Genomic DNA, 27,730 nt, shown 5'->3' on the forward strand with positions numbered 1-27,730 from the left:
GGCATTGACCAAAGAAGGAGAAAATATTAGTTACCCCATAATGGTATGTCCTGCAGCAATAAATATGGAGCTAGTTTCAAAACTTTCCTAGACTCTTGCCAAGCACGTATAGGAGAATGCACCACTGACGGAATTGGGTTTAAGTCTTTCAATTTACATAATGGGCTATAAGCCAATGCTTCCATAGAGCCCACAACTGAAGCCTGTAATAATGTACTTGGATCACCCCCACCTTGAGCAAACCATGCAAATGTGACAGCTGAGCAGCTAAATACTACAAGTATTGATTCAGAAGTTGTAAACCTCTTCTATCTAAGGCAGGGATCCCCAACCTTTAGAACCCGTGAGCAACATTCAGAAGTAAAAGGAGTTGGGGAGCAACACTAGCATGAAAAATGTTCTTGGGGTGCCAAATAAATACTGTGATTGGCCATTTAGTAGCCCCTATGTGGATTGTCAACCAACATTGAGGCTCTGTTTTGCAGTACAACTGGTTTTTATGCAACTAAAACTTGCCTCCAAGCCTGGAATTCAAAAATAAGCACCTGCTTTGAGGCCACTGGGAGCAACATCCAAGGGGTTGGAGAGCAACATGTTGCTCGCGAGCTACTGGTTGGGGATCACTGATCTAAGGGCTTTAGCACATGGGCAGATTCGGGGGGGAGATTTAGTCGCCTAGTGACTAATCGCCTCTTCTTCGGGGGGACAACCTCCCCGAACTGCCTTCCCCCTGCTTTCCACCTGCTAAAATAAAAAATTGCCTACGGCAATGCACTCGCGGCACTTCGATTTCCGAAGTTGCCTACGAGGAAATTTCGGGCGACTTCGGAAATCGAAGCGCCGCAAGTGCATTACTGCAGGCTATTTTTCATTTTAGCAGGTGGAAAGCAGGGGGAAGGCAGTTCGGGGTGATTGTCGCCAGGAAGAAGAGGCGATTAGTCGCCAGGCGACTAAATCTCCCCGAATCTGCCCGTGTGCTAAAGCCCTAAAGGAGCTGACAGAGACAGAAAGTCTAGGTTGCCCATACAAATGAAGATAAAATACCCTCAACCTTAGTAAAGAAAGATTTAAGGATTGATACAGGAGAGTTATGGAAAAAATATGAATATTAAGGAAGAAAGTTCATCTTAAACAAATTAATCCTGCCCATAAAGTAATGGGAAGCGGCTGCCATATCAATGTAGTGGATTGAAACTGGGTAATCAAAGGGTCCAGGTTGAGTTCTTGAAACCGTGAATCTTGCAAAGAGACTCTAATGCCTAAATAATGAATTATATCAGTCCAAATTAATGGAATATGACTAGGTCATTTTAATATGGGTATATAATCTATGGGCATTATTTGAGACTTATCCCAGTAAACCTGAAGGACAGAGTATGAACCGAATTCTTGAACCAATTCTAACACATTCTGTAAGGAATCATATGGGTCTGCCAAAAATAGCAATTTATGATCTGCATAAAGAACTATCCGCTCCTCTACAGCATTATATTGGACTAAATTAAATGATTGGATTACATTGAATGCATCTTCGTACATATACAGCAAGCGTGGAATCAAGTCATCAAGAACTGATCTATACCACTCAGGGGTAAATCATCCGGTCCAGGGGTCTTGTTTTTGGTAATGACTGGAAAGCTTCTTCAATCTCTTTTACCGTAATTGATCTATCAAGATAAAATATTAAATTTTTTAAATAAATAATTGAATAATCGAATTTCAAGTAAAATCGAATTCATGTGATTAAAAAAGATTCACATAAATTCGAAATTCGACCGTTGATAAATGTGCCTCTAGGTGTACAGGAATGCCTTCCATATACAGTAAGTTTCCTTCACTTTCCTCCACAGACACAACAAACGTCACAGGAAAAAAACACCTCCCACCAGCCAGGAAGCTCAGAAGCCTCTTTGTGCAGTGTGACCTATCATTATGTGACTGGCTAATGATTGTTGGCTTCCGGACTTTCATGCTACTGAGAAACCTTCACACCAGCACAAACCTCATCAGAATAGCACTGGTTAATTCCACAGCAATATTATCACACACTTTCACATTTGAGTATGTCCCTCAGAGAGGATTTAACGTTTTATACATTTTTGGGTTTCTCCAGGAACCAGAGCACAGTATTTATTTGGTTGGAGGCATGGACAGTTTCCAGAACGACTGCAGATCATTGCACCTTATTGCCTGAGACTGATTTGTGTGTTTATATAAATAAAGACTTGGATGATAAACAGTGTGCTCCATTTGGCCCATCCGTTTGACTCAAATGGTTTATGGTCCTTCACACCCAAGGTGCGCTAAATGTAATTGCTTGAAGTTCTTCAGATGTTCTACAGTCAATGTGCACTTCCTACTAAGCCTACTGAGAGAGGTGGATAAGCAATGAGGAGGGTGCTAGAGATGGGATCATTGAAACAGAGAGGAATTTCACACCGATTGTACATTTGTATACTTCTGTTTGATCGATTTGCTCAAGGTATGTCCTAACAACTGTATCCTGTTGCCTGTATTTGTCTAGCTCCTGTTAAACTACAAATTACTTCTCCAGAAGACACATGTAACTCTTCAGCTGGTCTTCAATTAGCCCCCAGACCAGGGTTGGCAGTTTTCCAGCCAAATTGGGCTACTAAATCAAAACCCAGGTGGGGTTTGAAAGTAAAACTAGCCAATGTATGGGGTTGGGCTACTTTTTGGGCCTTTGGCTAGTTTGTACTTTGGAAACAAGCCAAAGTTTTTTCTTGCCCTAATGTGCCAAGCCTGAGTCTCCCAATGCATGTTGGGTAATGTAATTTTTGTTTAACAATTTGTCAAACTGACAAGTTTAATGTAAGACATCACAATACCCAGCATGCAATGGGACTGACTTGTGTAGAAGTCTGGAGTTACCAGATTTTGGGCTCTGTCTCCCATCACTCTTAAGCATTTTTGCATTTTCCGGTGACTCAATTTCAGACAATTTTGGGGCAAAATTCTGTTGGCCACCAAAAATGCCTAGAAGCTGACCAGTTGGTCGAATCTGTACCATTTTGCTTTATGGAAAAATTTGTCAAACAGTTAAAATTTGAAAAATGCATTTTTTCACATATATTCATTTAATTTTTAGACTCTTTTTCATTGCACATATTGTGCTCAACTTTTGAAGTGCCTCTTGGCTAGTATTGGGCTGATTTTGTAGCTGACTTTGGCTGGTTTTAAAAATTGGACCTGGCAACCCTGCCCCAGACATTCGCTAACCTGGAGATGATGGAGTCAGATTTCTATGGGTAATGATGTGAGATTTGTTTGGGGCATGTAAATAATAAAGGGGCACATTCACTAAGCTTGAAACCTAGAATTTTGAGGAGCGCTCTTCGACTATCGAATTGGCGTAAATTCGCCTGAGTAGAATGATTCGAATAGATCGAGCGAAAAAACGCTGCTACTATTCGCCCATTCGATAGTCGAAGTACTGTCTCTTTTAAAAATCATTCGACAGCCTACTTCGCCAGATTAAACCTACCAAATTGCTTTAAAAGCCTATGGGGAAGTCCCATAGGCTTTTTTTTTAAGTTTTTGATCTAATAAAAAGGCATTTGAAAATGAAAATCCTTCGATCGAATATTCGGGCGAATATTCGCCCATTCGACTATTCGCCAGCGCGTAAATTCGCCCGAATTCCCTATTCGATTCTATTCCCCAGTCGAATTTCGGGGGATTTAACCCCTCGAAATTCGACCCTGAATATATCTGCCCCATAGTGTCGTGGTTCATTTTTGTCTAAAAGTTGGGCTAAATTATTAGCTTGGATTCAAACCTTATTACTCCTAAAATGGAAGTGGCAAATGTATGTCTAAATGGAAAGGGTGCTTATACCTATGTACAAATAGTATGTTTATATAGGTGTAATAATGAGCATTCTTGGCAGCTACTGTTTTAAGTGATAAGAGTGTGTCAATTGCATAATAAACTGTAAGAAAGGTTACAGTAGAAACTCTTCTCAGCCTTTGTTATGCTTACCAAGTATAGGTTTACAAACCAGTACAGATTTTATTTTTGAGTAACTCTCAATGCATTGCGCAATTGTTTTCCTGATCTGACCAACGGATGGCACTTTTGAGGTTGGCTCACCAGAGCAATCATGGCTGTTCCCAATGTTTTATTAATTCTGACCTGAGCACTCCGTTTTAAAAACTGCTCCCAAAAATATAAAATGTTTTGGGCACATAGCCGAGAAGGAATTAAAGGGAACATTGACTGCTCCCATTCGCATATGAATAAGTACACATATGCAGATAAAAAAAAGTCTCCTTGTTCAAAATAACCAGTGCCATTTCTACAAAATTGTAATACAGGGATGGGATCTGTTATCCGGAAACCTATAAGCTACGAAAGCTACGAATTATAGAAACAGAAAAGGAACAGTTCAGTGTAAAAATAAAAACTGGGTAAATAGATAGGCTGTGCAAAATAAAAAAATGTTTATAATATAGTTAGGCAAAAATGTCATCTATAAAGGCTGGAGTGACTGGATGTCTAACATAATAAACAGAATACTACTTCCTGCTTTTCAGCTCTCCACTATTCCGCAAATTAGTGGTGGGAAAGGAAATAGTGGGGGAAAACATTTTTTACTGCCTTGTTTTGTGATGAAAAGTCACCTGCTTTCCCTCCCCGTCCTTAATTTGCATATGCTAATTAGGATTCGGTTTGGCCAGGCATGAGGATTCGGCCCAATCCAACCCTGCTGAAAAAGTCTGAATCCCCAACCAAATCCTGGATTCGGTTTATCCCTAGTTTATACATATTGTTAGAGGGTGCTTGCTCAAGGTACTAGAAAAAAAATAAGTTTATTTTATTACACAATCATTTTCATTACAATAAGAAATGAACGAATACCAAAAGAAATGAAAATCTTCTCTTATAAATATTTTCTTTGTTCATTTTGTTGGGTTCTGTAACCCAGAAATGCTGTGATGTTTAATTCAGTCGGCTAAGCTTTCAGAGCCAACCTTAATTGAACCTGCTGATACTGATCTGCAGTAAATGTGCTGGTGGTCATGAGATGCCTAATTGTGTCCATAACGGGCATCAGAAATTGCAGCCCTGTATGTGTTTTTAATTTTTTTTAAAAAAAGTTCACGTACTAGTCCATAAGCCTTAGCAGTGGTGCAGAGATTTTGTCTCTGGTGCTGTTTTGGACCTAACTTGGCGGATCTCTCCCCTCCTCTTCAAAGCTGGGGTTGCTGTTTCCATTCTCTTCAATCCTCATGTCTTTCTGTTTTCGCCTTTCCTCCTCTTCTTCCTCATGCTGCTCCAGTAACATAGCTCGGTTAATTCCAGGACCTGCACAAGAAAAAGAATTAGTGCAAAATATGTGCAATTATTTTTGGCTACGTCAGTTTCACAACCCGTTTGTCCAAAATTATTGAGATTTGCACCCCTGCTCATTATTCCAAATTGTTTCGTTATAAAAGTGATCTATGCCTAATCGAAAAGTAATGGAAACTGAGGGGCCAATTCATTAACTTCGAGTGAAGGAATAGAAGAAAAAAAACTTCGGATTTCGAAGTGTTTTTTTGGCTACTTCGACCATCGACTACGACTTAGACTTCGAATCGAAGGATTCGAACTAAAAATCGTTCGACTATTCGACCATTCGATAGTCGAAGTACTGTCTCTTTAAGAAAAAACTTCGACCCCCTAGTTCGCCACTTAAAAGCTACCGAACCCAATGTTAGCCTATGGGGAAAGTCCCCATAGGCTTGCCTAACTTTTTTTGGTCGAAGGATAATTCGATGGATTTAATCGTTTGATCAAACGATTATTCCTTCAATCGTTCGATCGAAATATTTGGGAAAAAACCTTCGACTTCGGTATTCGAAGTCGAAGGATCTTCATTCACCAGTCGAATATCGAGGGTTAATTAAACCTCGATATTCGACCCTTGATGAATTTGCCCCTTAGAGTAATCCACAACAATGAGCAACAGTGAACAATTTTCCAACTTACGTAACTGTTCTATTTAAAAAAAAAAAAGATTTCTGAAGATGGGAACAGTTCTAGACTGCTGACATCAGGTCTTTAGTTCACCATCTCTCTTTTAGGGGCACATTTACAAAGCTCGAGTGAAGGATTCGAATTAAAAAAACTTCGAATTTCGAAGTGTTTTTTTGGCTACTTCGACCATCGAATGGGCTACTTCGACCTTCGACTACGACTTCGACTACGAATCGAACGATTCGAACTAAAAATCGTTCGACTATTCGACCATTCGATAATCGAAGTACTGTCTCTTTAAGAAAAACTTCGACCCCCTAGTTCGGCAGCTAAAAGCTACCGAACTCAATGTTAGCCTATGGGGAAGGTCCCCATAGGCTTGCCTGCGTTTTTTTGATCGAAGGATATTCCTTCGATCGTTGGATTAAAATCCTTCGAATCGTTCGATTCGAAGGATTTAATCGTTCGATTCGAAGGATTTAATCGTTCGATCGAACGAATAATCCTTCGATCGTTCGATCGCAGGATTTGCGCTAAATCGTTCGACTTCGATATTCGAAGTCGAACGATTTTAGTTCCTGGTCGAATATCGAGGGTTAATTAACCCTCGATATTCGACCCTTAGTAAATCTGCCCCTTAGAGTCGAAAAAAAATGTGAATAGCAAAATTTTTCAACTGGCCTTCATTTTTTCTTTTTTAATAGTTTATTTATCTGCCTTCTTGTTCAAACTCTTTCCAGCTTACAAACGGTGCTCACTAACTTCATCTAAAAACGCAAATACTCTGTATGGCAACTAATTTATGATTAATGCTATTTTTTATTACTTATCTTTCTATTCAGGCGTCTCCTGTTTATATTCCAGTCTCTAATTCAAAACAATGCATGGTTGCTATGATAATTTGGACCCTGGCAACCACATTTCTGAAATTGCATTCAGGAGAGCTGCTGAATCAAAAGCTAAATAACTCAAACTACAAATAAGAAAAAAGAAAAAAACTTTTATTTGTCTCAGAAAATCACTCTCTGTATCATATTAAACGTTAATTTAAAGGTGAACAACCACTTTAACTCTTTTAGCACTTTTGGCAAAGGGAAGTTGCTGCCATCACTACCTTTATATTTAATAACCTGTTAGGTGTTTAAATATAATTCTTAATATCACACTTAGATCCCCTTTAATAATCCTGCAATGATCCTAGTTTACATAATTGACCTGTATTAGCCATTGTAGAAGCACAGACCCACACCTCAATCTTTCCACCAGTTGATAGGGTAAATAATTTGGGCATTTAGGTTTATGTAACAGCCATAATGCCAAAGATAGTCTTTGATAGAGGGATCAATACTCTAATGGAATAATAGGAATACAGGTATCGACTGATCACTAGATAGTGCAGTTAGTTATAGCGATAGACCCAGGGTCGGACTGGGTGACCCAGGGCCCACCTGGGCTGCTGTCCTAGGGCCCCCTACCCCCCCCCCTGCTGCGTCACGTCATGCATGTGTGCATTTTTTTTTGCCGCAAATGCCCGAAAAGGGGAGGTTGCGGCTCGGCGGCTGGAAGAATCCTTCAGATTTCAGATCTGGTTGCGGATCTAGGCCGGCAGGACCCACAAGAGCTGGGGCCCACCGTTGTTTTTCCCCAGTGTCCCGCTGGCCCAGTCCAAACCCTAGATAGACCCCCCCCCTACATAATGGACTTATGTGTAAGCCAAAACAATCACAATGGGGTACAGGGAGTATGTTGGTTATACAGAGATCATGATATTTTCTTTACCTACCTTTGCTAATTACAGGGGGGGGGTAGTAAGTGTAAAATCAAAATAATTTCCCATTACTCCTTTATAATAAAACTAAAAACTATTATTATTATGAGATATGGCACTTTTGGCAAAGGGAAGTTGCTGCCATCACTACGCTAAATTTTCTTATATTTAATAACCTTTTAGGTGTTTAAATATAATTCTTAATATCACACGGCATGCCCTTTGTTCACTTACCAAAGTAACTTAGCACCACAGGTAGGAATATGAGTCCGTGCACAAGTCCAAGAAGGGTAATGGTTAGATTTAGACGGAAGAAGAATATGTGGATGAGTTGGGCTTTGGCAAAGGCCAGGACAATGATCCCTGGAAGATTGGTCATCGCTACTCCAGCAAATACCTGTTAGAACATAAATGATGAGTGAATTATTGCTCCTTCCTTATACAGGTATGGGATCTTTTACCCAGATAACCTGTTATGCAGAAAGCTCTGAGTTATGACAAGGCCATCTCTTAAAGACTTTGTAGGATTTGTAGAGTGTAGACTCCTCTGCTCTCAGTCTGCTTATTATTTTGCAGGCTTAGCAAAGCAGATCTTCTCAGAGTTCCATCTCTATTGATTTGAATTAGAATCCACTTGGTGCAGTTACACGCAATGGAGTGGAGGTCAGCCAAAAAAAAGTTGAAAGAATGCATTTTTCGGTCCAACTTCCACTCTGCTGTGTGTGACTGCATGGACAATGTTCAGATAAATGGAGATGGGAGCAAATCCACTTCTCACATCCTGCAAAAGATATCCAGGCTGAGAGCAGTGGATCTTATGTTGCCTTATTGGAGCAATTCTATTGAGTTTAAATAGTGTTAAAATTATGTACTTATGAAAACTCCAGGTCCTGGATAACAAGCCCCATACCTGTATGTGTGTGTGTATATAGATAGAGATAGATAGATAGAGAGATAGAGAGATAGATAGAGAGATAGAGAGATAGAGAGATAGATAGATAGATAGATAGAGAGATAGATAGAGAGATATAGATGATAGATAGATAGATAGATGGATAGATGATAGATAGATAAATAGATAGATAGAGAGATGATAGATAGATAGATAGATAGATAGATAGATAGATAGATAGATAGAGAGATATAGATTGATAGATAGATAGATAGATAGATAGATAGATAGATAGAGAGATAGAGAGATAGATAGATAGATAGAGAGATAGATAGAGAGATATAGATGATAGATAGATAGATGGATAGATGATAGATAGATAAATAGATAGATAGAGAGATAGATAGATAGATAGAGAGATATAGAGAGATGCTGTTTTTTTGTGCTACATTTTCCAGATTAGCCAAATGTCAGTAGGCCCTATCAGTAGGCTCTTTGACAAACCAGCTTGCTCTTGAGCCGCCTACAGTTTCATTATAGCTACATGGAACCCTCAGACTCACCGCACTCCCCATATAGATCGTTGCTTCTTTGGCTCGCTCCACTCTGGTAGGTTTACTGCTGATGGCAAAGGAACGCGTGAGATGCGAGACAAATTCCACAGATATCCCAACAGCCTGTCGGAGAGAGTGGGGGATAAATCTTAAGGCATGGAAGAATAATGGAGATAAGAAATTTTATAAAGGCAAAGAAAAAGCATGGCGGTTTTAAAAATATATATTTTATATGGAAATTAGACATATTTAGCAACAGGAAACTTTCTACTCCTAATTAGAAGTAAATGGGAATTAAACACAAATATCAAGAAAACATTGGAGATGATCGTATCCTTTTAATAAAACCCAGAGCAAATATTAAAGGAGCTGATCTGAGTCTGATAAATTGGAGAAAAGTCGACAGATTGTTAGGAAGCAAATTACAACCCTAATCATACTGACCGTCACCAGGTTGATGAGTGAGATGGCATTGTAATCGATGCCCCAAAGGGTCATGACTCCCATTGTGTCGATAATAATCATAATGATGGTGATGAGGTTAATAAAGCCTGAGCGCAAGTCCATGCCCAACAGGATACAGCACACAGCAAACGTAGGTATTAGACAGAGAGCCATTGTAAAGAGACCCTCCTGTACGACGGACAGGTATTGCTCGTAAAACACATATGTGATCCTACATCAGAAACAAAGGTTTTTTTGGCAGAGAAAGAACATGCAAGTAGCAAACCTATCCAAGTATGGAGGGAAGGCAACATTTTAAGTCTACTTTAAGCAATGTCATGGGGCTGAGTAATTACAATAGAAACACAAATGACCTTTCAGCTGCAACAAACAGAAACGCTGCTGCTAAATTTTTAATGGCAGACTTATGAACAGTCGAATTGAAAATTAGAAATTCGAATTTTCAAGTTTTTTTATGGTCAAAGCTCTCAAATTCGACTAGGGAATTATTCAGTTTATATTCGAGTTTTTTAAAAAAAAATCTGAATTTGATTTTCAAGATGAATCATACTCTGGCCCTTTAAGAACTCAAATTCGACTATTCGCCACCTAAAACCTGTTGAATTGCTGTTTAAGTCAATGGGAGAGGTCCAGGGATCAATTTTGAGTTGTTTGCAGCCTTCCTGACATTCAAGTTTTTTTGAAGAGAATTGAGTTTTTTCATTTCCAATCAAATTCGATTTGAGTTTTCGCGTCTATTCATCCAAGTTTAAAAAATTTGATTTTACTAATAAATTTGGATTGGTCGAATTTTGAGTTTATAGGAGTTTTTAAAAAACTCACATGAATTCGAAATTCGACCCTTGATTAATGTGCCTTTTAATGTCAGCCAGAACTAGCGGGTCCGTTCTCCTCTGGCTGTCAAGGAATTACAACACCCCCACTATTGAGCACATAAGTTCTTCAGCACTTTCCTAACTCTAAAGCTTTCTCACTGAAATTTGGGCCACTGAGAGATATAATGAAGAGCATGTCTTTAGGGAGACAACAGCACAAAAAGAACGTAAATGGGGGCTAAGGATGTAATGTAAATTGTTCACTCACGTGTAAGGGAAAACTCTGAAATTTGGATCAGTTCCTGGCACCTTTCTCAGTGACTCTGTAATGTTGGCAGCAAGTTCCCGTGCAGTTTTTAAGGCAGCTGTGTACTCCTGGGAATTCTTCAGAGGAGTTTGAAAGGCCATGAAACGAGTAGCTGGAGGTAAATCCAGAGACAGAAAATGTCAAGTCCTATCTCAAGGTTTCGTACATACACACAGTATCACATATGCGCAACAACCCAAAATGGCCAAAATTCATCTAAGTTCCCAGTTTTTTGCCATTGGCTGGTAGAAGACCGTGTGTTGGAACCAAACTGGGGTCATTATGGAACAAAGGGGGGCTTTATATGAATATACTGTATATATGTGTGTGTATATGTATAAATATGATTTATACAGTTATGTAGTTGGCCCAAGGTGTAACTGGATTGCCAGCCAACTGTGGCCCAGTGTTCTTTTTACTGCTTACAATCTTGAGTAGTATTGATCATTTGCTGAATAAAAAGAATAACCATTTCACGTACAAGAGAAAATTTGCAGAATGTTTAATTTACCTATAATATCTCCCTGATCGTTAAATTTCACAGAGTTGTCATATGCACCCAGACCCCTGTGGAAAAAATCACATTGCATGGTGAACTTTCATCTTTGTAGAACCGTAAAACAACCTGTGTTAGTGTTTCTCTTGTCAATACAGGGCAACTTACCCTTTGGGACATTTCAAATTTGGATAGTCGTTGAGGAATAGTGGCAAATATTTGTTAAATTCTTCCAGGGTTGGTCTCAGTGCACCAGTGGTAGTTTTCATACACTTTCTTATACAGCCAGGTAATGCTGTGTTTGGAGATAAAAAAAAACAGATATCCTAAAGCAGATCCAAAGTATATAGAGCAAAGTTGTTTGGCCAAAGGCTGTAACAAATCTAGATTCAGTCCTTCAATCAATGGTCTACCAATCTCAGGCCCCCCTTCATATCTCTGTTTTTACTCACTGCTTGTTGATGAGCAGAATGTCCCATTTACTAGGAGGCGGCAGCAGTCAGATGTGGGGTTCAACCAGTCGATGAAGTCATCTACCCAGGAAGTTGCAGGGATAGCCAAGTAAGAGCTGGAGAAGCAACACAGCACATCATGGGCAAAGTGCCATCATACTCTTTCCCACTTACAATCCCGTCACACCCATTCCTGCTTCAAGAAAACTAACTTCAGTGGGGACAGCATAGATCTTAAAGGAACAGTAACAAAAAAAAGTGTTTTAAAGTAATAAAAATATAATGCAGTGTTGCCCTGCACTGGTAAAACGGGTGTGTTTGCTTCAGAACCACTACTTTTGTTTAAATAAAGAAGCTGCTGTGTAGCAATGGGGCAGCTATTCAAATGAGAAAAGGTTACAAATTAGACAGTAGACAGCAGATAACACAGCAGGTTACACAGCAGATAAGCTCTGTAAACAGCTTGTTTATATAAATTATAGTAGAGTTTCTGAAGCAAACACAGCAGTTTTACCAGTGCAGGGCAACACTACATGATATTGTCTTTACTTTAAAACACTTTAATTTTTTGGTGTTACTGTTCCTTTAAATCCAGAGAGAAATAGGTCCCAAAACAAGCCTTACTTTGCAGCCTTACACGACACTTACCGATCAGGATACTCTGTAGCATACTGAACCTTCTGTGTTAAAGAGTTGCCATCACATCCAACACTGGAACAGATGCCATTCATCCCATCTACATTAGAGAAGTTGTATCCAGCTGTGGTAACAAAATAGGTGGGGACACCAACCTCCAAATACCTGTTAAGATATGCAAAATAATCCAGGACATACGAGTCCTGAAGGGGGTGCATTGTCAGAGCCGTTTTATAAAATGGCAAAACAACACAGGCACTGAGTTGATTTTCACTATGGTACTCACCAGTGGCACAGAAAGTTCTTGATTCAGGCCAACACGAGTATGCATCGTAAAAAAGAGGCCGGCACAAAACATAAAGATAAATACCACCATCTGTGTAAACAAGAGAGTAGAGGCTGCTGTAAGAAGATTACAAAAAATTAAGTACTGAGCTAGACATATTGCAGGAATAGGTGTATAGGGAGAACATGCAGAGATGAAAGCAGGACTTATACAAAGGACAGAGGTTATACAGGTATGGGACCTGTTATCCAGAATGCTTGGGACCTGGGGTTTTCATACCTTAAGTCTACTAGAAAATCATAAACATTAAATAAACCCAATAGGTTTTGCTTCCAATAAGGGTTAATTAAATCTTAGTTTGAATCAAGTACAAGGCACTGTTTTATTATTACAGAGAAAAAGGGAATAATTTTTAAAAAAAAATGATTATTTGATTATATGGAGTCTATGGGAGATGGCCTTTCCGTAATTCTGAGTTTCTGTATAACAGGTTTCCGTATAATGGATCCCATACCTGTACAAAGGAGAGCATAGGTTATGTACAATAGGTATAAAATGAAAAGGGCGGTATTGTGTTATAGAAAAAAGTAGTATGGCTGCTTTTTGCTATTTGCCCTTGCCCCCTCCCACCATGAAAAAGAAAGTCTGAGACACTGTACAAAAGTTAAAAAGAAGAGCATTGAGAAAGTATGAGGTGGTATAATGCTAAACAAACAGTAAGCTAATGGATGAGGCTTTACAAGCAGAAAATGTATAGAGGAAAGCATGGCAGTGTGTGACATTAGCAGTTACATAGTTACATAGTTAAATTGGGTTGAAAAAAGACAAAGTCCATCAAGTTCACCCCCTCCAAATGAAAACCCAGCATCCATACATACACCCCTCCCTACTTTTAATGAAATTCTATCTACCCATACCTATACTAACTATAGAGCTTAGTATCACAATAGCCTTTGTTATTATGTCTGTCCAAAAAATCACCCAAGCCCCTCTTAAAGGCATTAACTGAATCAGCATCACAACATCACCCGGCAGTGCATTCCACAACCTCACTGTCCTGACTGTGAAGAACCCCCTACGTTGCTTTAAATGAAAGTTCTTTTTTTCTAGTCTAAAGGGGAGGTCTCTGGTACGTTGATTTTCTTTATGGGTAAAAAGGTCCCCTGCTATTTGTCTATAATGTCCTCTAATGTACTTGTAAAGTGTAATCATGTCCCCTCACAAGCGTCTTTTTTCCAGAGAAAACAAGCCCAACCTTGACAGTCTACCCTCATAATTTAAGTCTTCCATCCCTCTATCCAATTTAGTTGCACTTAGTCTCTGCACTCTCTCCAGCTCATTTATATCCCTCTTAAGGACTGGAGTCCAAAACTGCACTGTATACTCCAGATGAGGCCTCACCAGGGACCTAAAGAGCAGTGTACTCACCACTATGAATCTGGAGACGGGGTGCAACAGTATGGGGCTATAAACCTTTTCCATAAATGGGACCAACAGTCCTTTAGATTTCTTATTCGGTGCCTTACTTTTGGTCTTAATACAACAGCAGATGTCATAACGTGAGGCCTGGAGGAAAGAGAAGCATAGACACTGGCTTGGCAACATGATGCAAGACACATTTTCCCAAATAGCCCGGTCTGCTCATAGGTGTACAGAATAGCACAGAGTTGATATGAAAACTATATAGTTTGTTGAGGATTATATTCCCTTAAATACAATGTAAAGGCAAAAAGATAAAGTCCCATTTTACTTTCTTTAATGAAAAAGAAACCTATCTCCATTATTCTTTAATTGAAAAATGTGTACCGTTTTTATAAGAAACTTGACTGTATGCAGTGAAATCCCCCCTTCATTTACTTGTTCTGACAGCTGCAGTTAGGAAACTTCAGACGGTTCATAACTGCTCTGCAGGGAAACAATCAAACTTTCAAACAGCAAGGGAACCCCCCACCTTACTTCCCAGATCTTGAGCAGCTTTGTTTGTTTCCCTGTAGAGCAGCCAGCGAACGTGTATCAGCAGCAGTCACAGCAAGTAAATAAAGGGGGAATTTCACTGCATACAGTCAGGTACAGGTTTATTATTGCGGAGAGGTTTCTGTTTCAGTTAATAAAGTAAAAATTGGATTTTATTTTTGCCATTACAGCTTCTGTTTCCAACTCCAGCTGCAGGGACAAAGATCATAGAGCCAGATTTAAACAGATAAATTGGGATTTTATTTGAAGGATTATTTTGCTGCAGCCACTGGTTCTGCAGAGATGGAGAAAGTTTGTATTCAACAATACAAAAACAATAAAATCCACATTAGATTACATGACAACATAGTGGAGTCTTCATATTCTGATTATTACTCATTCTTGCTGTATCAGCTTCTGGCAGATATTATTTGACTTGTGCTGTTTTGATTTGTTTGATTAGGCTTCTGGTGCAGTAAGTTCATGTTTATGTTTAGTATACAAAATACAACATTTCTAGCATTATTCTATTTTAGACTTTAGCTTCCCTTTAACTCCCCATAATCATCTGCTTTGATCTTAGGTCAGCATCTTTCATGTGCACGCATCTCTTCCTATCTCTTCCCAATCTCTTTTGATAGCGAATTGGCACCTGCAACCATTAGTAAATCAGCAATGTCTCTGCTAGGGGTAACGCTGTTGAATTTTCGCCAACGTTTGCCACTTCGCAATTTAGTAAATCTGCCCCTTTGCCTTTACATCTCTGTTGCTTTCTCTTGTGCTTCAGAATTTCCACATGGTAGACATACCACTTGTTTGGATTCGAGTCACCTGGTTAGGTTACTCAAGATTCACTCATGTATTAGATTGTAAAGGGGCTTCATATGACAGGCTGATCAGTTGCACATAAAATATACACCTGTTTTACTCTAAAGACAAAAAGCAACTTCTTGGTGGCCCAAAGTGTAGGAGGCACGTGGGTTTCCCATAGGTATGCATTGTTAAAACATATGAGGATTGAGAGGCAGAAGGAATTTGCTGTGGAACCTTATAACTACAACACTGAATTACTAGGATAGGAGCTTCATAACCTGGCCCTTAGTACTTACAGAACACAAGAAAATATATTGATATTATGGTATTTTTTTCTTTTTCCTTCTTTATATATTAGTCTCACAATGATATGTTGGCACGGTTGTCATGTGTTAAATCTAGGGATGCACCGAATGCAGGATTCGGTTCGGGATTCAGCCTTTTTCAGCAGGATTTGGATTCAGAATCCTTGTGTCTGGCCGAACCGAATCCGAATCCTAATTTGCATATGTAAATTAGGGGTGGGTAGGGAAATCATGTGACTTTTCACCACAAAAGAAGATTTGTTTCCACATTTTTCCTTTTCTGCCCCTAATTTGCATATGCAAATTAGGATTCGGTTCGGTATTCGGCCGAATCTTTCACCAAGGATTCGGCCGAATCCCAAATAGTGTATTCGGTGCATCCCTAGTTAAGTCTACGTAGTTCTATCTGGTTTATTAACACATGCTTGGCCAGGATAAAATGTCCAGTCTGATTCAGAAAAACACAAATAACAGTATATTTACCTCCTGTCTTTTGCTGTCTAGAGACACAAGAGCAACAAACATGGAGATCTGAAGCAGAAAGTCCAGCAGGATGGCAAGTGCTGCATTCAGGGCAAATGTACGAACAGCAGGCATCTTTGTGAGAGCACCTGGAGGTAAAAACAGGGAGACATGGGAGACAGTCAAGGCACATTTATAAACCTTACTCAAGCAGGGCTATAATTATATCATGCACATGATTAAGGTATAATACAATTATTGCATTGTGGGAATATATCAGTCTGAGATATGGAAGCATTCTCAGTTCTGTTTGCTTTATAACTGAGTCTTACCCAAAAAGAAGCACAGGGACTCAGAAACACTGCACAGAAGCATGCTGGGGGCCACATTTCCTAGAACTCTACCAATCTGCTCCTCTCTCTGCTCCCCAGGTCTACGCTTATCTCTCTGCAGACAAAGCAAATTTCTTTAAGTGACCGTTGGGTATGACAAAAGAACATTTCTCTGCAGGTCATTAGCAGTTTTAGGGTTTTATATAAAATGTAATGCTCTAATTCATTCTACCTGTAACTCCAGAACAAAGATGAAGATATTGTCTGCTCCAACTGCCAGCACCAGGAAGGGAACGACCTCCACAATGATCAACGTGGATGGAATTCCCACATATGAGTAGAATCCTATGGATGACAATACTGCTCCAAGGACTACCAGGATCCCTCCCAAACCCAAAGTCACCTTGGAGTCAACCTGAACAAAGATAATGGTTAAGTTCAGAACATTGTGAGCTCTTCAAAACAAAATGACCGGAATCAGAAGTATAACTACAAGGGGTGCAGGGTTTCTGACCTCCCTGGATTGCTGGGACCTCATGATCTTAAAGAATTTGATCATTACCATAACAGGACGATGAATAGACATTAAGCAAATTCCTTACCAACACTCGCCGACAGCTGCTGTACTCGCCCAGAGCCAATGCTATGTAGATGAAGATCACCAGATAGCTGATGGTGAATATGGGAATATCTTCTGTGGTGGTCCGATTAATTTCATCCTCAAGGGATCGCTATTAATAAGGAATAAAGGGTAGGATTAGACAAAGACAGCATGGAAGAGTGGGAGGGCCAACCAGAGAATGACAGAATTAAGCACAGTGGCATATGCTTTAGCTTTATCTATACTGTAGACCTCTATAATAATATGCTGTTAAATTGTACATTTATAGATCATTGTATAAACATTTGGAGGTCGTGTTAGTGTTGTCATTAGTTATAATTGGCTGTCACATAATTAATAGAAAATAACATATAGTATACACCCAGGGGCCCATTTACTTAGTTCCAGTGAAGGAATAGAGGAAAAAAAGTTTGAATTTCGAATGGTCGAATATGGGTACTTCGACCAACAAATGGGCTACTTCAACCTTCGACTACGACCTTCGACTTCGAATCGAACGATTCGAACTAAAAATCGTTCGACTATTTGACCATTCGATAGTCGAAGTACTGTCTCTTTAAAAAATTCTTCGACCCCCTAGTTCGCCACCTAAAACCTACCGAGGCCAATGTTAGCCTATGGGGAAGGTCCCCATAGGCTTCCTAACAATTTCCTGATCGAAGGAATATCCTTCGATCAATGGATTAAAATGCTTTGAATTGTTCAATTCGACGGATTAAATTGTTTGATCAAACGATTATTCCTTCGATCGTTCGATCGTAGGAATAGCGCAAAATCCTTCGACTTCGAAATTCGAAGTTGAAGGATTTTACTTCGACGGTCGAATATCGAGGGTTAATTAACCCTCGATATTCAACCCTAGGTAAATGTGCCCTCCAGTATTAAACTGAAGGATCTTAAATGCCATCTCATCATTCACTCCTTGCCCTGGTGAAGCTTAAAATAAAAGGGCCCTACCACATTCACTGTGGTCAGTTTTATCAAGAGTTAACCTACATGTATTTTCGGAAGTACCTGAAGGAAACCCACGCAAGCACAGGAAGAATATGCAAATACCCTACAGATAGTGGTCTGGCTGCTATTGCATCTGCTACAGTACTGTACTAAGAATTGTGATGGTGATTGTTATGGCAGTGAAATAGAAATAAAAATACTACAGATAGGGATGTAGCGAACTGTTCGCCGGCGAACTAGTTCGCGCGAACTTCGACTGTTCGCGTCCGCCGAATGTTCGCGAACGTCGCGCGACGTTCGCCAATATGTGTTCGCGTTCGATTCGAACAAAAATCGTTCGACCATTCGACCATTCGATTCCTTCGACCGCTAAAATCGAAGGATTTTCGTTCGAATCGAACGATCAAAGCCATTCGATTGAATGAAATCATTCGATCGAATGGTTTCGATCGTTCGATTCGAACGAAAATCCTTCGATCGAACGATTAAAATCCTTCGATCGTTCGAACCGAACGATTTTGCGGATGTTCGAAGTTCGCGAACTGTTCGCGAACTGTTCGCATTTTTGCCGGTGTTCGCGAACGGCGTTCGCGAACACATAAACGGCAGTTCGCTACATCCCTAACTACAGATGGAGATTTTTCACACACTCACCTCAGCCATGTAACCAAAGGTCAGGTTGCTTTTTGGGTTCTCCTTATATTCCTTTATGATCTCCAGATATCTTTTTTCCCAAAGTAACACAAAGTCAAAGCGAGGGTCAGTGCGGGGATAATTATTCAATGAGAAGGTGAGAATTATAGCTTCTGCCTCTGAGTACTGGCCATCTGCATGGAGAGAAAATTGAGGAAATAAAATATTGAGAAAGAACAGAAGAGGAATGGATGTGTCCAGCAGAACCAAGGACTAATGACTTATTGCTGTAAAGGGATGTGATTAGTGGTGGTGGGTACCTTCTTGGCCTGCCTTTGGTATAAATGTACTGCAGCACTCTAGCCGTTAAAGGGGACCTGTCACCCTAAGAAATAATTCCAAATACTATTTTATCATGTTAGTGAATCGAAAAAAAAATGTACTTATACTATACAAATTATTTTAATTTGTTTCCTTCAGCCTGGTAATTCTTGACTTATTCTGAATTGAGAAAGCCAGTTGGATTACTGGAGAAACGTCTTCAAGGAAAAAAAAAACACAACAAGTCCAGTTGATTTAACATATTTCTACAGATATAGGAAGTAAGAGTCACTTATATATTTTATTTGTAAGCTAGTGGTGCTACATATAACTTTTTTTTAATGGGGACATTATAGGTCACTCCCTATAATAATGATATACTCAGGCTCCAACCAGTTTTCCCAATCCTCTACAAACACTACCCACATTTATATAAGACAATGTAAAACCAACCCTTGGGATTATTGGAGAGGTATGGTATTTGGACTGACTTTTAGTGAAAAAAGAGAGTTTTACCTTTATATCCTCCCACTGCAAGGAAGGGGAAGACAGGGGCCCCATAATCAGCCATGCAGCTGAGCTCTAGATCTGTGATGTCTTTAAATGACAAGGGAGAGCTGTAAAGATAGAGCACTTTGGTGAGAATCAGGTCCTAGTATAATACTCCTTAACAGTGGCGTAACTAGATATTATTTATAACTTATTATTATTTATAAAAACTGCGTATGAATTAGGGCCTCATGGGGCCCCTATACCTCCTGGACCCCCCTGTAGCCGAAGGGTCTGCTTCCTCTATAGTTACACCTCTGCTCCGCTTCATTTACAGTGGTATTCAGCTATGGTTCTGCTCTATATGCAAGTAAAGCTGGCATGCATGTTAGCCCAAGAGTTTGGTATCTCTGTCTAAAACCATGATCCCTGTGTTTAGTATATCTAAGCTTAAAAAACAGGTTTTTTTATGGTCAAAACTCACAAGTTGTGAAGAATCCAAACTCGATTCTAATTTAAAAATTGAGATTTATCAAACCTGGAACCAATGTAACAATTCGAATTTTACTATTCGCCACCTAAAACCTGCTGAGTTCAGTATAAATCAATGGGAGAGGTCCAGTAAATGATAAATGTGCCTCGAAGTGTCTATTCTTTCTGCTCCGACTTGCAACATTGTCATGGACCCGTTCTGTTCCAATTACACTCACCATTTGGCCAAGAGCACTAACAGATCTGTAGGTGCACTATTAACACACACTCACTCAATCCTTTTGCACATGTAAAGGATCACTAATATAGGTTATAAAACTCAATATATTGTACCAAAGAAAGACTCTTACTTGACACAGTACAACAAGTGGTCCCTCCATCCTACAGTGCCTGTTTGTCCAGACATTGTCTGTGTCACCTCCAACGCAAATTTGGCACGGTCGTTCTGGAAATATTGCATGAGGCTATTCACACAACAGTCTGTGGGGGTCGGGTTGGAAGGGTTCAGGGGAGCATAGCAGATGTCTTTCAGAGTGACATTTTTCTGGTGTTTTTCAGACCACACCTAGAGTAGGGAAACAAAAATAGGAGTGCAGAGAATAGAGAGATGTATATACTGCTTTTAAGAGCAATGACATTTACAAATAACTTTAGAACAGATGAAAAGATGAAGATTAGTGATGGGCAAATTTATTCGCCAGGCGCGAATTCGTGGCGAATTCCCGCAATTCGCTGCCGGCGAATAAATTCACAAAACCGCAGCAGAAATTCGCAGTTTTTTTAGGACGCGGCACATTCTTGCCGGCGAATGTGGCCTGGCGTGAAAAACGAGACGCCGGCGAGAATTTTTTGGTGAAGCGAAACGCCCCAAATTCGCCCATCACTAGATGTTAGAACTGCATTTTGTTTCAATTGCAGAAAAAATAGTTAATAAGCAGCAATCAAAATGTCTGGTCTGGGCTTTTATACCTGAAAGACTCAAATGTGCTCAGAGAAATCAACCATAATCAGAAAACTGGACTCAATTATCTTGTTTATTTATTGTCAGTTTATTGAGTTTCACATTTTTTTATGATTGGCATTGATGCTTATAAAAAAAAAACAGTATTTTCATATTTATCGGTTTCTTGTCTGAATTATAACAGTCATTAATCTCTGCCTGCAATTTGCTTTAGGGATTAATGACTTGGATGGGTGTTGGTGCGCAGAGCTGTTGTGCTGCACTGTGCGCTAACACAAATTTAGTACCCATTAGTGTGTGTGGGCCAGCCTGAAGGGTCGGGCCGCAAGGAACTAGAAAGTCTCCAGATGGAATAAGAAATACAATTGCACATGACAAATACAATGATCATCATTGGAAGAAGTGGGGGAATGTTAGGAGTTATTCAAAGCAGAGAACAGGGGTGAGAATGCACATAAAAAAGCATTTGATGAGAAAGGAAGCATTTAGGACATTCAGGGATAAACAGAAGATGTGAACAACATATAGCTTCCACCAACAATACAAAGACATTATATAGGTGATATACAAAGTATATCAGATGTTAGACAACAATCTATTGCTGAGAGTAAAACATATATAAAGGGAACATTCCATTAACAGTTATTATGACTAGTGTATAATAGGAATATGGCACCTATCAGTTTTCCCTTTCTTTCCTCATGAATCACCCTTTCTGTTAAAGGTAAAAATACCAATGCAGAAGAGTCAGGACAGATACATTACTACGTGTCCTTTAGTGCAAATAATAGGTCTCTAATCTCTGTTTCCCTTTTTCTACATGAAACATGCTCCATTACATCACTACTCCTAATCATCTTTGAGATACATATACACCTACAACTATAATCCTTTAAAAGTCCAAAATGAGATTTATTTATCACAGGGCTATGCCACTGTAAGCACAGGGGCTAACTGTTGCTTTAAATGGGTGTTTTATGCTTTCTAACCCTCCCAGGGGCTTGAATAATTCTACATGTCAGCATGTTATCATACTCTAGCCCCAAAAATATGTTATAGTGCATATGTGACCCACAACATGAGAATAAAGATCAGTTGTGCAGACTTACCTCAATGTTTTGAAACTTTTCCTGCAGATCCAGCATTTCCAGAATAACATCAGAGGAAAGAATACCACTAAAGTTTAGTTTCCCAAAAAAGAGAGAGTCATAGGAATATGAAACAGGGTTCTTCACTGTGATGATAAGCTGGTTTGTTCTGAAGAATGGTCCAAAATTAGCATCATGAAAGTCTTTCTCTTGTCTTGCTTGGCTGTTGACAGCAGACCACAGTTCCACTGGGTCAGTGGTAAGCTTGATAAGGATGGTGCCAGCTGAGAGAACAATTACAATAATTAAGGAAACCCCAATAACTGTCTTGGGGTATGAAGCAACACGAGTGCCCCACCATCTGAACGATCTGGACAATGCTTTGTTAGTTTTCAGACTCAGTTTCTCTGAGCAGCTCAGGTCAGCTCGAGTAACCTGTGGAATTTCTTTCGCGTTTTTTTTTTCCTTTTTGGAATGAATACAGCAGCTAATCCCAAAGAACAAAAGGAAGAGCAACAACAAAGCTGCAAAAATGGCCAAGCTTATTACCAAGAACCCATCCAAATTCCCTATCTGGAATGGGTCAGGTAAAGGTTCTGGTTCTGCTATTTTGGGGCATGCCTCTTTGCAGTCCTGACAAGTACATACATTGTCTGTAGTATTTCCTGGTCCTTCACTACAGCTCCAGACTCTGCTGTAGTGTGGCACAATACCATCACCAATCTCTATGTTGTTGTCAATCAAATTAAAGTCAATGGCTAATGGAGCTAGTCCATTGCTTGTGTCTCCTTGAAAATCCAGCCAGCGCTGACTATTGCACAATTCTGCCCCATACTTACCACACATGGCAGCAATAGCATAACCCCCTGTAGCAGGGAGACGTACATTCCTGCAAGAATTGAAAGATTCATCAGCAAACTGGCGTCTGAAATAGCAGTCGTACTCCAGAACACCCTGTTCGGGGTTTCCATTCAGTTCCATGGAGTAGGTGCGGGTGACATTGGTGAAGGTGCTCTGATCAGGGCTGCAGATGTTCTGGCAGTAAAGATTGGCAAAGTTTTCAGCACAAGATGGGCAACGGCTCAGTATGACTTTGGAAAGGGCAAAGCTGCTTTTGATACTCTGCAGCTGTTTGATGGAACAGCAAACATAAGTACTGTCATCACCTGTAACCATCTGCGGGCAGATTTCTTTTAGAAATGACATGTGTAGTTCATTAGCCTTCCTAGCTGGCGTATTGGATTCACAGGGGATCAAAGCTGGAATCAAACTGCCTGTCACCTCTGGGTTCTTACCACATTCTTCATACATGGAACAGTAACCCTTCTGGTGGATTGTGGTAAATCCGTATACCTGAAATATTGGAAAGAGATTTCAGCAAAATAAATAGACATAATAGGGCATATTTATTAAGGGCCGAATTCGAAATTTGAATTCAAATTTATTTTATGGTCATAACTCTCAAATTCGAATTGTGAATTATCCAAACTTGATTTAAATTTGAATTTGAATTTCGAGATTTATCAAACCTATACCCTGGGAATAATTAGAATTCGACAATTCACCACCTTAAATTTGCCGAGTTCACTAGATTAGAGTTTAGTCGAATTGGATTCGCGTTTTCAGGTCGGTAATATTCGTTCTAGAGATTCGATTTTTTTCTTAAATATACTCCCATTTGAATTTCAAGTATATTCCAATTTATAAGAGTTAAAAAAAAACTCACATGAATTCAAAATTCAACCTTTGATAAATGGGCCTCCCCGTGTACCATGGCCACTTAAAAACATTCTGGGGTATAATATTCAGGTCAGGGAAATAAAATAGTCTGGATCAATTAACATCATTAGCCAAATTCTAATGAAATGTGCATCAATAACTCTTTAATACAAAAAGAGAAATATCATTGTAATGTTATCCATGCAAGTGCAACTATGCCCATCATGCACCTATTGCAGCCCTGTGCAGCAGCAACTATAGGCAGGAGGAGTTTGGAAATTATTAGTATTGTTATGTGCAGGGATAAAAGATTATGTCAAGGGATATCAGTTATTCAACCTGCAAGCCTTCCATTCTTTATGCGTATAAATCATAGTACTGGTATGGGAATGGTTATCCAGAATGCCGGGACCTGGGGCTTTCCGGATAATGGATCTTCCTGTAATTTGGATCTTTATACCTTAAAGAGATACTGTCACTAGAAATTAAACTTTTTTTTACATCTATCATCACATTGTCTTTGCACAAGCTTAATGATACCATAAAATACCTCCTGAAGTTTTTACACTTCCTGTCTGATCCCCCATGTTTCTCTATTAGTATAGTAATTAGGGGGCTGCCATATTTGTTCAGCAGTAATCCGTTAGCATTAGAAACTCCAACTGACAGGTTGAGAAGGGACAGTCGGGTTGTAAAAACAGTCAGGTTTAGGAACTTCAAGCAACAGTTAATTATAAGAGCAGATCTATCAGTGAAAAACAATCAATATGAACTAAAGGTAACTTTTAATGTACATTCATATTTTGAAAAGTCGTTTTGAGCGTCAGTGTCACTTTAAGGGGCAGATTTACTAAGGGTCGAAGTGAATTCGAGGGAATTTTCTTAGTAAAAAAAATTGAAATTCAAAGTAATTTTTTTGGATACTTCGACCATCGAATAGGATACTACGACTTCGAACTTACTTCAACTTCGATTCGAAGTAAAAATCGTTTGAATATTCATCCATTCGATAATCGAAGTACTGTCTCTTTAAAAAAACTTCGACTTCAATACACCTGCCGAAGTGCTATGTTAGCCTATGGGGACCTTCTACAACATTTTTCTAAGTCTTTACACATCGAATAAAAATCCTTCGATCGATCGCTAAAATCTTTCGAATCATTCAACCGCAGGATTGCCATTTGATTTGATTTGTTGAAAAAACTTCGAATTCGATATTCGAATTCGAAGTTTTTTAATTCGATGGTCGAATTTAGAAGTTTTTTGTACTTCGAAATTCGACTCTTGATAAATCTGCCCCTTAGTCTACTAGTAAATAATTTAAACATTAAATAACCCCAATAGGCTTTGCTCCCAATAAGGATTAATTATATCTTAGTTTGCATAAAGTACAAAGTACTTTTTTTATTATAACAGAGAAAAAGAAAATCATTTAAATAAGGATTATTTGGATGAAATTGAGTCTATGGGAGGCAGCCTTTCCATAATTTGGAGCATTCTGAATAACGGGTTTCCGGGTTAACAGATCCCATACCTGTACTGGTAAACATTCCAAGACTGTAAGGCTATAAGGCTATTGGCACATTGGTCATTTTCTCTGCTGGCATATACACACAGAGCAGATTTATTAACGCAAATGTTAACGAATGCAATTTTATGATAAAATCCACTCTGTATGTACCAGCCAGTGCACACACATACAGGCAGTGGAAGCCAGTGAATCGGCTTTTACCTGCTGGTATGTATATATATATATATATATATATATATATATATATATATATATATATATATATATATATATATATATATATATATATATACCAATGACCTATGTGCTATTAACCTTTAAACTTTTAAAGATGTAGAATATAACTTTGATATCTACATATTCAGCAATAGGTAAAGGGCCATAAGTTGGGCAGTTTTAAATAATTAAGAAACTGGAAAGCCTGTGTTGAGCCAGGCCATGCCACACCCACCTGAAAATGGCACACAGACTTAGAAATTCAGTATCAGAAATGATTAGAACAAAGACAGATTACTCAGAAAGAGACATGATCTTAACCTAAGATATAATTATAAGAAATGCAGAGCAATAACATTTATCTGTAGATAAAAGGCAGGCAGTCTCTGTGAACTATTCTTTCCTTGAAGAAATACAAAAGTGCAGAATATGGCTACAGAATCTGGATACAGATATTTGCTAACTTTTTTTTTTAAAAAAGTGGTATAATAGTGATACCTTTATTGGCTAACTAACATAATCAAAGCAAGCTTTCAGAACATTTCAGTTCTGTTTTCAAGCTTTTTATTTTCACCCTGTGACTGGCACGGTACAATAACTTTACCTAACTTTTCAAACAAAGCAGATTTTTATCTTCGAAGACAAATAATAGAACCATCTATCCAGGTCTGCCACGTTCAACGGTATTATTCTAACATTCTAGAATGCATCGGTATATAGGTAACAGATTCAGAAGAGATCAAAGAGCTAACATTTGGAGAATTCTTTGAATCATTTACGAAAGATCATCTGCAAAGCTAGAAGACACTCCACCATATGCAAAATTTGATTTTTATTCCCCCAAACCTGAGACCTTTTGGAAAATTATGAGATATGTGCACATATATTCATTAATCTAAAAGCCATTAGTGGACCATTTATACTCCTGATCTTTTCAGCAGAGAGTGGGTCTTATGCTTTCGGTTCTGGGGGGGGCACATAGATTTTGAATGTAATGTAGAGAACATTCTATTTTATGATTCTTTCCCCCCTTTATTTCAAAGGCATAACAGCAAAGCCAGCACACCTTACCTCTTATGAGACCTAAACATTTAAAAAGGGCTGGGGTGATCCAGATTTAATCACAATTTTAGTATAAGTGCAAAACAAGTCATATTACTTGAGCTGCTGTGTTGGTGACTTAGGTCACTGGATTGGAATTCACCTAATTTGCTTACAAATATAAAGAATTCCCATGGAATTGTGGGCAGGTGTCTGTAGTGGATAATCTGTTTTATTGCTCAATATTTGGGTTGGAAGTCCATTACGCCTTTGCAGCTCCAATAAAACCACCCAAAAACACTGGCCCTAGAGAACTAGCTTTACAATACATTCATTGCACACAGACGGGTAGCAATAGTGCAAATAAATGTTTACATTAATTCAATGACATTAACTGTTAAGATACAAAGGAGAAAGGAGGACATTGATCCAAAGAGCTTACAAACCATTACTTATTATTGGCAAATTCATTGTACAAAGATGCACAAAAGGCTTACGTTTACTTTTGAAAACAAAAAAAAAACATTTTGATCTTTGAAAAATCAAGTAATGCTCACTCAGGTACCCAGGTGCTCCTCAAGGTTTTGGGGACTGGAGACTTTAAATTATTTTATTTAGAGCCCACCAGTGCAGTAAGTCAAGGCAACTAATCTAAGCCTATCTGCTGTTAACCAGTAGTTCTACCTGATGATTGATGGATTTGGTAACTGCGGTGTTGCAGATGTGCACCTACTATACATTAGTAATAGTCCGTAATTAAATAACTATAGAACAAACAATAGAACACAGACCCAGAGATTGCTGGGGGCCCTGTAGTATTACAGCTCCATTAGAGTTCTAATCATCATTCATAAGAAAGGCCAAAGATCTATTGTGCTGTGAAGACCATTAACTCTGTAGTTGTCCTGCTTTGAGCTTTTCTATACAGAAAGATACTCACTTGATGATGGCACATTGCCCACAGTATCACTGCTGGAATTATCTTGGGCAGCATCTTTATGCCACCAACGCAGTCCCAAGGCAAGTATCAAGGTGCTGTTTTATATCCAAGAGTGGAATGTTTCTGCACCGGGAGCAGAGAGGGACAGAGCCAGCAGCAAAGCTAACAAGATAATATTGATCTGTCTTTTTTCTAGGGCTGTATC

At 39.1% G+C, this 27,730-nt stretch overlaps 1 protein-coding gene across 2 annotated transcripts; it reads right to left on the reverse strand.

Annotated features, from left to right (window-relative positions):
- Positions 1–1,286: 1,286 nt before the first annotated feature.
- On the reverse strand, positions 1,287–27,695 carry npc1l1.S (NPC1 like 1 S homeolog). Of its 2 annotated transcripts, XR_005966588.1 has the most exons (21): positions 27,526–27,695; positions 22,100–23,431; positions 20,380–20,594; positions 19,565–19,665; positions 18,749–18,921; positions 17,121–17,249; positions 16,751–16,933; positions 16,519–16,633; positions 16,208–16,335; positions 14,082–14,219; positions 12,654–12,743; positions 12,380–12,570; positions 11,732–11,847; positions 11,448–11,574; positions 11,295–11,350; positions 10,745–10,895; positions 9,641–9,872; positions 9,206–9,319; positions 7,985–8,147; positions 5,130–5,328; positions 1,287–1,667 (listed from the first exon to the last, which is right to left on the reverse strand). XR_005966588.1 is itself a non-coding variant. In XM_041588125.1 (20 exons), exons 1-20 carry the CDS (start codon positions 27,577–27,579, stop codon positions 5,186–5,188), a joined length of 3,951 nt encoding a protein of 1,316 aa, XP_041444059.1. In that variant the 5' UTR covers positions 27,580–27,695; the 3' UTR covers positions 4,817–5,185. The 2 variants fall into 2 exon arrangements, 1 of the variants encoding a protein (XP_041444059.1); XM_041588125.1 differs by lacking the exon at positions 1,287–1,667 and having other exon boundaries at positions 4,817–5,328.
- Positions 27,696–27,730: the final 35 nt, after the last annotated feature.

This window comes from Xenopus laevis, chromosome 3S, assembly GCF_017654675.1.
Source record: "Xenopus laevis strain J_2021 chromosome 3S, Xenopus_laevis_v10.1, whole genome shotgun sequence".
NCBI lineage: Eukaryota > Metazoa > Chordata > Amphibia > Anura > Pipidae > Xenopus > Xenopus laevis.

Coding starts and splice junctions, on each gene's coding strand:
- npc1l1.S (XM_041588125.1), bottom strand. CDS start 27,579: ATGCTGCCCAAGATAATTCCAGCAGTGATACTGTGGGCAATGTGCCAT. Junction 11,351..11,447: donor AATTTGAAATGTCCCAAAGG/GTAAGTTGCCCT, acceptor TTTTTTCCACAG/GGGTCTGGGTGCATATGACA. Junction 9,320..9,640: donor CACTCATCAACCTGGTGACG/GTCAGTATGATT, acceptor TCTCTCCGACAG/GCTGTTGGGATATCTGTGGA.